The 17,568-nt window shown below is 38.1% G+C and overlaps 1 protein-coding gene across 8 annotated transcripts in view; it reads right to left on the bottom strand.

The window, feature by feature from the left end:
* SETD2 (SET domain containing 2, histone lysine methyltransferase) overlaps positions 1–17,568 on the bottom strand; it is a 125,261-nt gene that overhangs the window by 15,204 nt on the left and 92,489 nt on the right. For 3 of the 8 annotated variants that reach the window (XR_003140982.3, XM_025458317.3, XM_025458319.3), the window contains exons 15-18: positions 15,862–16,531; positions 9,145–9,279; positions 6,784–6,923; positions 4,338–4,449 (exon numbers count right to left, since the gene is read on the bottom strand). Coding sequence is in view for 3 of the 8 variants with exons in the window: in XM_025458317.3 (XP_025314102.1) it covers positions 4,338–4,449; positions 6,784–6,923; positions 9,145–9,279; positions 15,862–16,531 (1,057 nt within the window). In the remaining 5 variants the exon portion in view is untranslated. Of the gene's footprint in view, positions 1–4,167; positions 4,230–4,337; positions 4,450–6,783; positions 6,924–9,144; positions 9,280–15,861; positions 16,532–17,568 lie in introns of those variants that run through there. The other 5 variants (XR_007404257.1, XR_003140985.3, XR_007404259.1 and 2 more) reach the window with 3 other exon arrangements.

The raw sequence follows: 17,568 nt of genomic DNA, 5'->3' as shown, positions 1-17,568 counted from the left end.
AAAAGCTTCTCCTATTTTCTCTGAAAGATGACATCTTTGAATCTCCATTAGAAGTCTCATTCTGTAACCCCTCTCAGGCAAATAAGAGTTTCCCTCTTTATAACTTCCCAACTCCTTCTCATCTTTACACATGCAACAACCCCTTCTCCCTACATAGAGGAGCATAGTGACATGGGAGAGTTATTTTTGAGTTAAGCACTGGATTTATATTTGCTTTTGCAGACCCCTGAATAGACTCCTTGTTGTCTGTTGCTTAACATTCCTGGAATAATTTAATGATATAATTGAAACAAATGTCAGGAGGCTAGCCTTTAAGAAATGCTAGAGAATGCTACACTATGTGGATTGGAGAAAATTCTAGTACTCTTATAAATATACATTATAGTCCTTTAGTCAAATACCTCCCTGGTATAAACGCAAATGTGCTTATTTTTGAACTTTCCTGTCCGTCCTTCCACAACAAATGAAGCAGACCTTGAGGGACGTAATACATGCTCATGTATTAAACAGAAAGTAACAATATATAGTTAAAATATCTTATTCTTTCAGAAACCTATTACCAGGCTTCAAAAAAAAGTATTAAAAATACATACAATTCTTTGTGGTCTCTTACATTGGTGTTAAATTTAAGCTAGCTTTTTAAATAATGCTAAATGAGTGTGTAGTACAGTTATTTGAAAACAGAAAATCTTCCCACTCATCGCTGGATGTATGTATGCATGTAATTTAAAAGCGGGCAGCAGGCAGCCCGGGTGGTTCAGGGGTTTAGCGCCACCTTCGGCCCAGGGTGTGATCCTAGAGACCTGGGATCGAGTCCCGTGTCGGGCTCCCTGCATGGAGCCTGCTTCTCTGCCTGTGTCTCTGCCTCTCTCTCTCTCTGTCTCTCATGAATAAATATATAAAATCTTTAAAATAAATAAATAAATAAATAAAAATAAATTAAAAAATAAAAGCGGGCGGTGGGAGGCATGGGGAGAGTGAATCTTAAGTGGGTTCTATGCCCAGCCCTTACTCGGGCTCAATCTCACAACCCCAAGATCATGACTGGAGCTGAAATCAAGAGCCAGAGCTCAACCAACTAAGCCACCCAGGTATCCCTATCGCTGACATTTTAGAAGAGCACCAAGGAACACTCTTCCATTAGACAAGAGAGATCCCACCATCTTCGTCATTCCCAAGTGGAATTTCATCTTGGGGTAATCTCATCATCTCACTACCCAATGAAAACAAAAATTGTAATTTTTAGTTGGTTCTTTAAACCCCTAAGTAGAGACCCTGTGAGAAAACACTTCTCTGTAGCCACAGAAAACTACTTTTTTCCTTCTGAAGTTCCTTAATCATAGTCAAGTTATATCCACCATACTCTGACCAATTTCCTGACTGAGGTTTAGCCCTTCAAATTTCACATATGCTTTCACAAAATAAGCAGACAGTAAGAGCTTCATGTTCAGAATTCATGAAAAGGATATATGCATCCCCACACAGTCTACCTGTGGACTATTCTCTACCAACTTTTAAATCTGATCAACCAAATTAACAGACTGTTTACTTTGCCTTCCATTAAGAACAATTAGTATTAATTCTAGTCCTAATTTTGAACTGATACTCCAGTATTGTTTAGATTATAAATTAGGGGCAGCCCAGGTAGCTCAGCAGTTTACCGCTGCCTTCAGCCCAGGGCCTGATCCCAAACACCCGGGATCGAGTCCCACGTCAGGCTCCCTGCGTGGAGCCTGCTTCCCCCTCTGCCTATCTCTGCCTCATTCTCTCTCTCTCTCTCTCTCTCTGTGTCTCATGAATAAATAAATAAAATTAATTTAAAAAAATTAAAAATTAAAAAAATAGATTATAAATTAGAATAGTTTTCCACTACAACCTAATTATACACCCACATATTTTCCTACTGTTGTCATTGTGAATATCATGTGAATTTAGGGCACTGTAGCTTTTCTGGAATTCAGTATATGTATTTAGTGTAACTAATCTAGGGCAGGAGTTGAGAACCCACAGCCTTGACTAGAACATGTTACTTACTTTCTCTGTATGTTATCAGATACAACCTGATAAATATACTCATCTAGAGTAATATGTATACTTCATTTTGAGTAATGTGAGCTTTCAAGATTATACTTCTCCTACAGTCAATTAAACAGTATTCTACAGACCAAAAGACTGAATCATGATTAATGGTTAATGTGAGATGGTAAGATCTCTTGATATGCTTGATAAACTTGGGTCTCAGAGCTTACCTATATTCCTGCACCAGAGATCTCTTCTCAAACCTTCTGTTTATTTTTCAAAAGATATAACCAACATAGATACAGAAGTCTGGGAAGAGGGAGTTACTGTGGTTTTTTGTGTGTTTGTAAGCTTCTGGATATTTTAAATGGCAGTTGCCTAACAATCCTGGGCACATTCTTACACTTAAGATTCAAGAAAATGTGACAATATCATAGCTACAGTGATGTGGTTAAGTAACTCAAATTATTCACTTGAAATTTAGCAAGCTCCATATGGATTTTAACTTAAGTGCATACTTTTTGGCAAATGCCAAATATATGGTGAAAGAAGAAAAACGTTTCTCCCAAAGTGAATAAAACATGAAAAAAGGTATGTTGTTTCTACTTTAATTCTCTCACTCCAGTTCCTTCCTTTCTGCCCTCTTCCCTCTCCTTACCTCTGCAATGACTTAACTAGTAAAATGACTTTTCCTGTTTAAGAAAAAAAAAAAAAACCAAACTATTCAGATCTTAGGACATAGAAATATGGTCTTTTATTTCACTCAAGACACCTCACCCTAGGAGATAGCAAGTCCTATTACAAATAGCAACAAAAATGATTATAATTCAGTCACTGAGTATTTACTTGATCTCTAATCCTAATTACTGTCTTGTCAGAGAGAGAGAATAGGCTTTTTGCCTTCTCTGTTCTAAAATAGTATCTCCATAGTAAAATGTTTCTGTCCCAACTCTTTTTTTTTAAAAGATTTTATTTATTTATTAATGAGAGATAGATACATAGATGGGGGGGGGGGGCAAAGACATAGAGAGAGAAGCAGGCTTCATGCAGGGAGCCCGATGTGGGACTCGATCCTGAGACTCCAGGATCATGCCCTGGGCTGAAGATAGATGCTCAACCACTGAGCGACTCAGGCGTCCCTGTTCCAACTCTTAAAAAAAAAAAAAAAAAAGTGTGTATGTGGGGTGGAACACTCCTGGTAAGGTTTTTTTGTTTTTTTAAGATTTTTATTTATTCATTCATGACAGAGAGAGAGAGAAAGAGAGGCAGAGACACAGGCAGAGCGAGAGGGAGAGAAGCAGCCTCCACAAAGGGAGCCCAATGCGGGACCCGATCCCGGGTCTCCAGCATCACAACGCGGGGCCGAGGATGGCGTCAAACCGCTGGGCCACCGGGGCTGCCCTTCTGGTAAAGTTTTAATGTAAATAGCTTACTTTTTTCCAGACCCATCAATCCCAAAATGGCAGGACAATGAACCACACCATCTATGTAAGATATCATTAATGAGCTAAAATACATTTTAAAAGAAAACATAGAGCATCAAGAAGAATGGAGATCTACAAGGAAAGATCTAAGATAGGTATTTTTAAGATTTTATTTTTAAGTAAGTTCTATGCCCAATGTGGAGCTTGAATTCACAATCCTAAGATCAAGAGTTGCATGCTCCACTGACTGAGCCAGCCAAGTGCCCAAAGAGCTGAGATACATTAAAGGACGTTATAATGGAGAATAAATACCATGATTGTATGAATAATACCATTTCATTAAAATGAAAAAACAAACAAACAAACAAAAACACAACACTTTGTGCGTTTTCCAGAAAGGCCTCGAAGAATGTATGCCAAAGAAAGGTTTCACAGCCTTGGCACTACTGACATTTTGGGCCAGTTCTTTGTTGTGGGGGACTGTTCTGTGAACTGTAAGATATTTCATGACTTCCCTGGCCTCTACCTACTAGAAGCCCATAGCATCCCCTAAGTTGTTAACAACCAAAAATGTCTCAAATATTATCAAATATCCTCTGGGGAGCAAAACTGCTTCCGGTTGAGAACTCCTGCATTAGTTAACAGTATTTATCTCCACAGAGGGAAGATGACAGGAGAGCAGCTGAAAAGAAAGAAAGGGCTTTTATTTTTTGCTCCTACATACCATACTTCTGTATTGTTTGGATGTCTCAGCCCTCTCCAGCATTTATTACATGTGTTAATTCTCTAGACAATAAGAAAAAGAGAATCACAAGACTACATGGCTACTGGCCCAGGAAAATGACAGAGCACAGAGTCCCAAATGATCAGGAAATACGTGTAAGCCACACTCACCTTCATGGGATTTTCATCATATGTTGGGGTTCCCAGGTCCATCTCAGCTTCATGCTCAAGGCTGGCATCATCTCCTGGGCTTTCCCAAGTAGGAGGATCCCACTGAGTCTGCCTAGAAGAAGGTTAAGAAGAGCCACACAGTCATGGCCAGAAAACAGAGAACTCTGGCACAGGTATCTCTGCTCAGATACACATAAAATACAGCTTACATAAGGAGACATAGGATAAGTCAGCTTCATAAAAAAATTCTTTTGCTATCTTTCCAGCAGCATGATTCTATCCCAAAGACATAAATCATTTTGCCCACTGTACTTCTCTAGCCAATGAGGTGGCAATGTCTACTGGGTGTTGAAGAGAGCAATAAAACCAAACATCCTATTTCTCACCTGGTTCTTAATATTCTGGAAAGAGGATTCAGCAAAATCTAAAAAGTACATGGAGTCAGTGCTTGCCTCTGCCTTGCCTCTGCCTCCCCTCTGCAGATGAACAGATCAATAGTGACTGTACCTAGCATGTACTTGGAGCAAAACAAAAAAATCACAACACACTCCTTATAATCCTTGGACATGTGAGAAAAACTGTTCCTTGTTTTAGGAGTCTTCTTGTCTGCGGCTTTGCCCCTTTAATGACGGATAGCATGGAAAAGACTTCAGGTCAAAAACTTGTCCCCTTGGCTCAAAATATTCTCAACTGACTGCAAGAAGGGGTCTACCACGTTAACTCAAAGCATGTGCTTTGAAAATACACAAGCATAGATTTTTTTTTTTAAGCTAGATCTCTTTTAAGCTAGATAAAAACTAGAAGAAAGTTCATGTTCAAGAGTCTGAAGTCAGCTGCCACAGGGAATGCTACAGGGAAAGTCACTTAAGATGTCAAAAGCCTCAGAGAACCAGCAGCCTGTCAGGCCAGTCCTCCCACTGCGGTCTTCTGCTCTCCTACCACACCATCTTTAGTTGGCAACATCACAGGCACTTGATAAAGCATAAAGGAAAATATGGGACTATATGAAATTCTTAAACATTACAAAGACATTTACAATACTCTTGATAAAGAGATCTAACAATAATGGCAGAAAATGGGTAGATGTCCCAAACAAGCAATTCACAAAAGATGTAAGTGGCCAATAATTTAATAAAGACAGTTCACTTCAACCATAAAAGAATTAGAAATGAAAATAAAACTTTTCATCTATTAAACTTATAAGATTAGAAGAAACTACATGAAGGCAATACTGTATTGTATACTTTTTGTGGGAGTCTACATTGGTACAATTTTTTTTAATGGTAAGCTGACAATAATTATCAGTTTAAAATGTCGATCTCTTTTGACCAACAACTTCACCTCTAGAAATCTACTCAAGAAGGTAGGAAGATTAGTGTCTCTAAGAATGTCCAGGGTTGGAGTTATATATAAAACAGTGAAAATCCAATAATGAGGGTGGGGTTAAATAAAATTTTGTACAGCCATACAAGATAGCAGGAGTTGGCAGATTTTTTTTCTATAAATGATCAGAGTTATGTATCTTTAACTTTGTCAGCCATATGGTCTCTGTCACAACTACTCTACTCTGCCACTATGGTGTGAAAGCAGCCACAAACAACTTCTAAATAAACAGGGGTGGCTGTGTTCCCCCAAAAACTTTATTTACAAATACAAGGACCTATAGGCATAGTTTGTTGACCCCAGAAACAATATAAGTACGAACTAAAAATATTGTAGTTCTATATTAACTGATAAAGTTCTATAGAGATTGGTAACAAGATTATAAAACATGTACCCCAACAACTCACGTAAGATTATACACCGATGAGTACACGCATGCACACGCACGCAGACACAGAGAGAAAGCACATATACTCACATAAAGTCATCCATCTAAAAGATATATGTATTTTTTAAACTTCTAAGTAAAAGATAAATTGGGCTTCTTACATATAATAGGGGTCATCAAACCATGGCTCATAGACCAAATCTGGCCTACTGCCTATTTTGTAAATCAAGTTTTATTGGAAAAAGACATGACCATTCATTTATGTATGGTCTATGGATTGTTTGCACAACAGTGGCAGAATTTAGTAACTGTAATAGAGACTGTTTGGCTGGCAAAGCCTAAAATATTTATTATATCCGGGCTTGTACAGAAGAGGTTTGTTCATGACCTCTGATACCTACACAATGTTAGATGGAAGTCATTATCTTTTTAAATTCTAGTTTTCTCCAAAGAGTCTTACAGATTAAAAATACACCAAAATATATCTATCTAAAAAGGACTAAAATCTAAGGTATGACATAACATTTAAGATGTGATTCTAGAAATCTAGCAGCCCTCAAGCACAGTGAACAACAGCCAGTGACACCAAGCCAATATTCAGAAATCTCCCCTTATGATGGCAGCTTCTTTGACCAACTGAAAGCTGACTTGGGATGCCCACACAGCCCTTCTTACCTTGTGATCACATGGTAGTAATAAATCTTCCCTTCTGGATCTCGGGCTGTCTTCCAGTTGGGAGGTAAGACAATGGTTTTTGGTTTGGGAGGAGAAGGGGGTGGCAGATCCAGAAGATTATTTGTCACTACCATTTCAGGCTAAAAAGAAACACACAAATTCTTGTTCAGTGACTTCTAATCTAGCTGAAGAGGACAAAGTAGCCTACTTAAGCAATATGTAAAAACATACATCCATCTCTTCTTTAAAAAAAAAAAAAAAAAAGATAAAGCAAATGTCCAATCTGGGAAATGACCAGAGGTGGCATATATGAAGAGCTATAGGGACCTATCAGAAAATTGACAGTTGGCTCCATGTTCACCATCCAAGAGATCACACTGAAAAATATTCAGCAGCTCACTACCTAGCGCAGTATCTTTCAACCTTAATAAAACCAAAGCTAGGGGCACCTTGGTGGCTCAGTGGTTGCTTTGTCAGCTTGTGATCCTGGAATCCTGGGATTGAATCCCACATCAAGATCCCCGCAGGGAGCCTCCTTCTCCCTCTGCCTATACCTATAAATAAATAAAACCTTAAAAAAAAACAACAACAAGAAAACAAAGCTAAATGGCATATACCAACTTCAGGATACTGATTAGCTGAATTAGCTTTAGATTTTTAAGAAAAAAATCTGAAAAGCAAGTATGACAGAATATTAACATTTATTCACTATCTATTTTTCTGTATGTTTGAAACTTGATATTTATATTTTTTAAATTTAATGTCACATTTCAAAAAGCTTAAAAACTTTACAATCACTGTTAGGGACTGAATTGTTTCCCCCAAATTCATATGTTGGAGCACTAACTCCCAATGTGACCATTTGAAGAGAGCATCTTTAAAGAGGGAATTAAAGTTAAATGAGGTCATAACTCAACAGAACTGATACCCTCATAAGAGGAAGAGACATTAGGGAACATGGGCAGAGAAAAAGCCATGTTCTTCACAGTGAGAAGGAAGTCATTTGCAAGGCCAAGGAGAGGCCTCAGGAGACACAAAGTCTGCCAACACCTTGATCTTACAGACTTCCAGTCTCTAGAATGGTGAGAAAATAAATTGTTGTGTAAGCTACTGGGTTTGTGGTATTTTGTAATAGTAGCTCTAGCAGACTATTAATTGATTGCTATAAGAATATATGCCCTTAACTGCTCATTCTATGTAAGCCAGTTAACATAGAATAATTTTTTCAGCTTTACTAAATTTTGCTTGGGCAGTCAAAGAGGAACCCGAGATCCTAGGCTCAGATAAAATGTGACCACTTTCAAGCAAACACAGGCCTTTGAGCATCACTGCTTTGTGTATACCACTAATCCCTGTTTCATGTAGCTGCTTTTGGTGTCCTGCTTCAGTTCCACTTCATTCCTGTAGTCCTCTAGCCTATAAAGTGACCTCTTTTCCCTAAGCTTCTGTGTCACTTTAGAATACTTCAAACCATTCAGAACTTACTAGATTACTAATCCTTCCCATACTTGGGAATGATTCTTTCCATGCCTGCACCTTTTGTGACACTAATCTCTACTCTTAGTATTATTCACTGTGATTCTCAACTCTCTTAGTGGAATGTCAGCTTCTAAGGATAGGAATGGAAGCTTATGTTTGTACTGAGAATTCCTAGAAGGGCCTAACTCACAGCAAGCCCTCAAATATCTGCTGAAAGTGTATAAGGTTTTAGCCCCCAACTATTTCAGTGCTGTCTTTACACCGCATCTCCACTAACTGTCCTACCTGTCTAAAGCCGCCATCACCCAATGGATTGCTGCAGGAGCCTTCTCCAGAACTGTCAGAGTTCCAAAGTGCTAATGTGGAAGTTATTCTGCTCGGAAGCTCAGCTGCTTCCAATGCCAGCCTCCTATTTCCCACTTCATCAAGACTGTACCACATCCTTCTTCATATGTGCCAGAATACCAAGGTTTCTCACATTACACACTGTACACGTATAGTGAGTGATGTATGTCGTTCTATACCCCTAGTCCGTGACGTCTAGTGTAGGATCATGTTCTAGTGCTCCATAAGATAAAAACAGCTACTGAGAAAATTGTTACGTTAGAAATTCATAGCAAAGTATAAAAATACAAGATCAGTTAGTTGAAATTATAAATAAAAAGGATACCAGGTGCAAAATACCTATCAACACTGCTGTAAATTTCATAATTTTTTTTAAAATGGGTGAGTAATGCTTCCTCAGGGACATATGCACTTGACTGAAACTAAGGACTACAAAAGTTAAAAAACAAAGTGGAAAAAAAAAAAAGCCCAAAACCAAAAGTAACCTTCTAAAGATGAGATACACAGCCAATGAACATTTTAACGGAAATTTCTTACTGGCTGTAAGGGCTGAGGCTGCCCTGGCGCGACTATTGTCGTCACGGCCGTGGCTGGCTGGACCACCACTCCTTGTGGATGAGCTGTGAAAATCTGTTGTCCCTGGATGTACTGGAGACTTGGCTGGGCATAACTCTAAAAGATAAAATGAAAAAATCCACAATTTAGATTTTCTAGCTCTAATATAACAGTAATTGACTTCAAAGTTGGCACGATCTTATTGGAATACACTAATTTTTAAAAACTTTCAGTAAAGAATATTTGCATACAAATGTTTAAATTCCACAATTTGGCTATCGTGGCCATTGCTGCTATTTATAGCATCGGGGTGCAGGTGTCCCGGCGTTTCATTGCATTTGTATCTTTGGGGTAAATTTTGTTGCAAACACAGAAGTTTATTTTTTAAAATAATTCCCTAGTCATTTATTTACTTTGTTTTTATTATTAAAAAAAAAAGACAGATAAAAATTAGGGGGCAGTGGGGGGTTCAGTTCCTAAGAGCTGTCCGAGGCTATAGTACCAACTGGAGTGCAGGACTTAGGATATCCAGGAGACCGCTCCCTAGGGCTCTTTGCAGAGAGCCTTTTTACTACCAACTCCTAAAAACTACCAGGTTGTTCTGACCAGAAAATATCAAAGAGAGTGAGGGATTTGTAGCAGAGGAAGTAAGATAGGGATCAAATTTTAAACTTTTTTTTGGGTAGCATTTTGTAGTCTTCAATAATACAACTCCTTCCAAAGAAGAGAGCAGAATTCATTTCATCCAAAATTCTTACCACACATGGATTCATATACTGTGCTTTATGGAGCTTAGAAAATCCTTTCGCATACATTGTCTCATTTAGTCCTGGTCAACATCAGAGGTGGGTATCTCCCACACCTGGAGTTATCTAAGAAAGTAAATGCCATGGCCGCAACTCTGGAATTAGTTCTCATGGACAGAAAAACTGCTTTTAAAAAAGGTAACAACAAGCCCCCAAAACAGCTCTGTCATCTTAAGAGATGATGACTACCAAGAGATGAAAAACAGATATCCTGTACTTAACGACAGATTTTGATTCTACAGACTGAGACTCTACCACATAAAACAACTTCAGAGGCATATATAGATAAATACCCCCAAACAGAAAATACAATCATTTCAAATGATACCAGTAAAAAACCAAGGAGTCTGAAGAGGCCAATGAAGCTAACAAGGAGATTTCTGGATGAGTAAGTACTGAAAGGGCACAGAGAAAAAGAGGAAGAATACAACAGAGCTGACCCTTGAACAAGATGGATTTGAACTGCATGGGGCCACTTATAACATGGATTTTCAAGAGTATAGTACTTGTAAATGTATTTTCTCTTTTTTAAAGATTATATTCATTTATTTGACAGAGACAGAGCACAGGGAGTGGTGGAGGGAGAGGAAAAAGCGGGATCTCCAATGAGCAAAGACCCTGGGAACACGAACAGAGCCAAAGGCAGATCCCCAGTGACTGGGCCATGCAGGTGCCCCTATAAATGTATTTTCCTTATGATTTTCTTAATGTTATTTTTCTCTAGCTTACTTTACTATAAGAATATAGAACATAATACATGTAACACACAAAATATGTGTTAATCAACCATTTATGTTATTTATGTTATTGGTAAGGTTTTCACTCAACAGTAGTTAAGTTCTGAAAGAGTTAAAAGTCATATGCAAATTTTGACTGGGAGGGGGGGACTGGTGCCCCTAATGCCTGCATTGTTCAAATGTCAACAGTACTTGATTCAGTGTTCTAGAGCAGCTTAATCTACATAGATCATAAACCAGACTCAATGTTAATTGTCAAAGTAGAATTATCAGAATATCACAAAACAGAAATGCTTTCATCTTTAGGTATTTGGATATAAGATGGGAAATTGGTGCAACATCAAAGATTTTGTAGAAACAATTTTTTTTTTTTTTTTTTTTTTGGTAGAAACAAATATTTCCCAGCCTAATTCTGGTCCCAAAGCCTAAAATCTGGTTAAACCAAAAAGACTTTTTAATGCTGATGCATACCCAGATAATACTGAATCAGAGTTCAGTACAAAAGGATACCAGCAAAAAAGGTGATCAAATACTGTTTAAGAAATTTAAAAGTATAATCTCAAAGGTGAAGTATAAATAATTCTTTAAGTTCAAAACTCCAACTTCGCTAAAAATAAGCCATAAAACAAAACATATCTGAGTTCTAGTGTATGATCACCCATTATTTGCAAAGTAAATTTCTAAGGGCCCTAATTAGTAGGAAGTGCCCTGAAGAATGGATACAAGAGGCAAATTACTTTGACACAGAGGGTTTTATATGTGCTGGTAAATCTGATTTTTTTTTTTTTTAAGATTTAGACACACAGAGAGTGAAAGAGAGAGAGAGAGAGAGGCAGAGACACAGGCAGAGAGAGAAGCAGACTCCATGCAGAGAGCCTGACGCGGGACTCGATCTCGGGTCTCCAGGATCACACCCTGGGCTGAAGGCGGCGCTAAACCGCTGAGCCACCCGGGCTGCCCTGGTAAATCTGATTCTGAGTAAAAACAGTTTCTGGGAGTTACCTGGGTGGCTCAGTAGGTTAAGGGTCTGTCCGACTCTTGGTTTTAGCTTAGGTCATGATCTCATGGGTGTTGAGATCAAGCCCACCTTGGGCTCTGTGCTCTGTGGGAATCTGCTTAGGATTCTCTCCCTTTGCCCCTCCCCCTACTTGTGCATGTGCCTGTGCACCCATGCTCTCCTCTCAAATCAATCAATCAATCTTAAAAAAACAAAAAACAAACAAAAACCGTTTCTGGGAGGCTGAAGAGGCAGTAAATTGATAAACGTGTTATCTCCAGAGTGATCAGGAGGTTAAGCACCCAAATCTACACAGAAAAATGCTACTATTTCAGAGGTTAAAAATTCTTTTGACCATCAATGAAACTTTGCTCCTAGAGAATTTGTCTGACAAGATCAGAGTTAGTAAGGCTCATCAATGGAGATACTTTAAAGGACCTGATTAATGTGAAGTCAAGCTATAGATTCTTTAGCCTGAACACTCTGGCTCCAAATGCTGTGTGTTAACTTCTGAACTGAAATGGCTTTATCTAGCTTGATTATTCCCTGTATTTACCAGATGAGACTCCAGACAAATTTCACCTGTTTTTAAAATGCAAACATATATTTAAAGGATAATAACTGATCATCAGGAAAGAATGTAATAACACATACTGGAAAGAGCTTCTAAAGGAAACACCAAAAATATCTGAATAGTATCAGCCATGCTGGACTTAAAAAAAAAAAAAAAAAAAAGGTCATCCAATATAGCAATAATCATTTAGAGGTAAAGTGTTCAAAACTCAGACTGTCAAGAAGGAAGAGGAAAATGAACATTTTTCAGAGTTCTATAGAATCTATCCAAACCACCTGATAATCACATGCCAATGCCAAAACTAACAACAGCAATAAAAAGGGGAAATAGGTTTGCAGTACCACTGAGGTTCATATGAAAGATGTACACATTTGTGAAACAAACAGCATATGCCGATCAAATTCTCTATCTGCAGGGAGAAAATCTGTAGGAGACCGGCTCTCCCCTTCAAGAGACCTGAAATTACACAAAAGCTAGTCTCTCAAACATAAATCCAGTCTACAAATGTCTTTAAAATGAGATTTCTCATGGAAATTACAAGAGAAATCTAAAAAGGTTGAAAATGTTACAGAATGGAAACAATTATTCTGCCTTCACTTCTAGAGAGGGGAAAAAAATCACTATTACTTTATATCTGAGTTACTTCACTCTGTGATGTGAAAAATTATAGTCCTTAACACTGTATTTTTTGAGATGTGATTTAGTATGACTTTGTAAGAATAGGTCACTTTGTAATGTCACAAAACCACTATAAATCACGTGGTCTCAGATGAAATTGAGCTTTTATGTTTAATAAGCAATTGTGCAAAAAATGAAAGTCGCCTTCTGATCACACATCTGTTCTAAATGTCAAAGATATTGCATACATACACACTAATCTGTATTGTATCACATCACATACTACCTTCACTGTCGAAGTTATCGTATCTTGCAAACTCTCAGTAGCCCAATTCTGGTACGATCAATACCACACTAGAACACAGACCTCAAGGCCTCATCCTGGAGGTCAGATCTTTAGACCAAACACCAGAGACAGGACCATGAGTAGGAGCATTTCACACCCCACTAATGTCCATACTCTCTCAGTATCACTAAGGTAACTGAATATAATTAAACCTTCAAGGTACATTGTGCTTTAAATCTATCATTATTAGTATCCATTATCCATGCAAACTTCAACCACTCTGAGGCATTCAGCTGATTTCATAGATATGAAAACTAAAACCAAAGAATATAAACTAAGTGCCCATCTCCAAGACATACATTAAATGATGGACAGGGAGTCAAAACACATACACACTACCATGTTCTACGTTTCTCATCACCCAAAGCCCAGCATCATCTCTGATAACTAATCTCACAGAGAAGAAATGACAGTCTGGACCATCTGAGTCCATTTATCTACCACTCTAGCACACACAAAATAGATTAGGGAGCAGCAAATGACTCCTTGGTAGGAACAGAATGGAAAACTGTAAGCAAGCAAAATTGTGACGTTTGAGTCTTAAGGTTGTAACTAAGCCTGAGAGAAATCTTTTTCTTGGTGGGATGGAAAAAATAAATCCCATTTTAGAAGGATGGCTAAATGACCAATGACCTTTCTTCTGGGAAGTCTTTAATAGGTATCCTCCACTGCTGTTGCTTTGTCTCTAAAACCTAGGTTAAGAACATACTTCAGAATAGAAATGGGACAGAAATAGACTATGTTTTGATATCTGATACACATTCTCAGGAAAAAAAAAATCAAAATGAATGGCTTGGTCCAAGAAAGAATACAACAAGACAGCAGAAGTTAGAATCTTAAGAAATTAAAGAGGGGTAGCCCCGGTGGCTCAGCAGTTTAGCGCCGCCTTTAGCCCAGGGCCTGATCCTGGAGACCCAGGATTGAGTCCCACATCGGGCTTTTTGCATGGAGCCTGCACTCCCTCTGCTCTGCTTCTCTCTCTTTCTCTGTCTCATGAATAAATAAATAAAATATTTTTAAAAATGTTTAAAAAAAAAGGAAATTAAAGATACTTAAAAGCATTCTGTAGAAGGCAAAATTAAACATATAAAAAGATAAACAATACTTAAAAAATTGATACTTGATGGCCAATAACACCCATTTTCTTTCTTAAGATTTTTAAGTAATCTCTACACCCAACTTGGGGCTCGAACTCACAACCCCAAGATCAAGAGTCGCATGCTCTTACTAGCTTAATTTAGCACTGTAACATTCATTTTAAGCCAAACATGAAACAAAACAAAACACATCTAAGGATGTTCAGTGCAGTGCTATTTATAATTACGAAAAGAACTTTTAAATGACTATCATCCCCTGGAAATGGTAAGCAATGATTTGATAAGCAAATGGGATATTATATAGCCATTAAAATGTGTAGGTACACACACACATAAAAATACAGAGTACTTTGGAAAAATGGTTAAGAATCATGTTAAGTAGAAACACATAGGATAGTTTCAAGTCTTCAAAACTATAAATACATAAACTATATAATCATGTGGATAAAGAGATCATACAAAATGAAAGTAGTTCACACAGTTAAAATTTTAGGAATTAAACATGGATACTTTGTCACAGCTTTGCAAACTAAATTTTGATGCAGTTTCATCACAAAAATAGTAACAGAAATAACATAACTGATCAGTACTAAGTAATGTGTGCAGGAAGTATCCTTGGGAGTCTCCCCCATCCACAGTAATTCACCTTTAAGGAGTGATAAGGAGTGATGTGAGAGATGATGGGGAATGTAGTGAGGATGATGCTTTATACAGTCTTCTTTTTTTTGTTCTTTTAAAGCTTAAAATGTATTGCTATATTCTACAGAAAAGAAACTTGATTAAAAAGCACAAAAATACACCTTGAAAAATAAGATCAGTACACTCAACTTTAAATTTAACATTACTATTTCCTACCATAGTGATATCCTTAGGCTCAGTGCATCAGAGACATTCTGGCAAATCTTGTGATGGTAAACATATAGAGGGTAAAAAAAATAATATACACGCTGGGTCTAAGAAGAAAAGGAGAAGCACTCTCCTGACTCAATGACCATGACAAAGGGTTCTCCCATCATAGGGATATAAAAGCATAAACTGTATATTATTCACTGCCCATAAGCAAAAAGGAAGGAGCCTCTCTGATCTTGCTTTGGGGGAAGTCAGCTGGAATGTTGTAAGACGTCCTGCTGAGAGGTCCATGTGATGATAGAAAACCAAATTAACAACCATGTGAGTGAGGATGAAAGTGAATCTTCTTCCATCCTCTGCCTAACCTCAGATGACTACAGCTCTGGTTAACAGCTAGACTGTTATTTCATGAAAGACTCTGAGCCCAAACCAGCCAACCAGCCAACCAGCCAACCTGCTTCTGAATTTCTGACTCACAAAGATTGTGAGATAGTAATTGCTAGTTGTCTTCAGCTGCTAAGTTCTGGAGTAATCTGTTATGCAATAGTAGATAGCTAATATATATACAATTGATTAATATATAAAAGCAAACAATGGCAGGACTTCCCCTTTGCATCAGATTTAACACCCCATAAACAGACTGTAAGACAGACAAGAGATACCAAAATTAGTTACCTGTACAATTGGTGGAGTTGTCTGTGAATAGGGTGATGTCACACCATAGACAGTTGGACAAGTTTGTCCTTGATAATATATGGTTGCTTGAGACTGTGCAGGAGAATACTGCTGCTGGACACTGACAGACTGTTGGTTTGAATCCCAAACACCATAATTTTGTCCTTGGACTGGGCCTGGGGCTGGCACTGGCAAGACAGTGACGCTGGAGTCTTGGTGTACCACACCATCATTTTGGGCCACATACTGTGAACTGGAAACTTCCACAGGGGCTGCCACATGTGGCACCACTGGCACAGGTGGAGGGGCAGCAAGGGGTTCTGTAGAATGTCCCACCAAGGGTTGAGAATGATCGTAAGGAGCAGGAGAACACACGGGGTCCATGCTGGGTGTGGGGAGGAGCACCTTTCCAGCATTAGGGTTGCTGGGATCCACATAGGCCTGCATGGGATAACCTGGTGGGTAGCCAGCGAAGGGGTGATGAGGGGCATTGTAGCCAAGAGAGTCATAGGGCAGTGGAGACGTCATTCCCAGGGTCTGCATCTGCTGCTGTTGTTTCTGAGCCTCCCGCTGAGCCACCTCTTGCTCAAACAACTTCCGACGCTCCTCTGTAGAAAGTTTATTGCGATCTTTAATTCGTACTTTCTTTTTAGAAGTTGGTGTATCATATCTAGAAAGAAAATAGGAAGAGCATCACAAATGTTCTTCCCTAAATCAAGAACATAATAATAAATCTTATGTCACTCAATACTAAGTCATTAATCACACCAACTCTAATTTGATATTGGTTAAAAATCAGTCAAAATTACTTAAGGAGTCTTGCAGATAAAAGAGAATCCCAAGGAAATATTTAGATGAAAATAATAACTTTATCTTTATTCTCATATTCTAGAACTTCAAATTAAAGATATGTATAATATTCTAAACAGATTCTTCTTTATAGTTTTATAGTCTTCTATACAGTTCTAAGTCCACAAATTCTGAAATTAAAACAAAATACACTAATAAAAGCTATAAAATTAGAGTCTGTCTGACCACATACATTTATGACAAATTCAACAGAAGGCAGTTAAGTGAAGGATGAGAATGCACACATAAAAGTATGGGGAGTTATATTCACCTCCTCTTCTCTGTGTAATACCAAAAATAATATTTTACTACTAAGCCTAATGCCCTGTGATGCTTTTGACAAGGCCCACTGGAATCCATCAGCTCTAGCATTCACAAGAAAAGAATAGAGGGCTTAAAAGAGTCTGTTGTGAAGTTCTACGGAGTGAATCAAACTTAGGAGAAAGTGCTCTTGGCAAAAATTTTAAAATGACAACTAATTTCAAGAAGTCTCATTGCAAAGAAATATCTAAGAACAGCTTCAGACAACAACATAACATTTATCCAAACTACAAAAAACATATGGTCTAAAAAACTCTTAAGCTGAAAATTTCCCTTAAAGTGTTAATGGGATGGTAGTATCCTTAGTTGCCTGGCAAAAACAAATGCAAACAGTCTATAGAACAAAACATCTTAAATCCAAGCTTCAGGGAATTCCCACAGATCAAATTTTAAGGAGCATGATGAGTTCATCAGAAAATAAAATTATAGGGATCCCTGGGTGGTGCAGCGGTTTGGCGCCTGCCTTTGGCCCAGGGCGCGATCCTGGAGACCCGGGATCGAATCCCATGTCGGGCTCCTGGTGCATGGAGCCTGCTT

This window comes from Canis lupus, chromosome 20 (assembly GCF_003254725.2).
Source record: "Canis lupus dingo isolate Sandy chromosome 20, ASM325472v2, whole genome shotgun sequence".
In the NCBI taxonomy this organism is placed as follows: Eukaryota; Metazoa; Chordata; class Mammalia; order Carnivora; family Canidae; genus Canis; species Canis lupus.
Note: the sequence above shows the minus strand (reverse complement) of the source record. Positions and strands in the feature narration are given on the sequence as shown.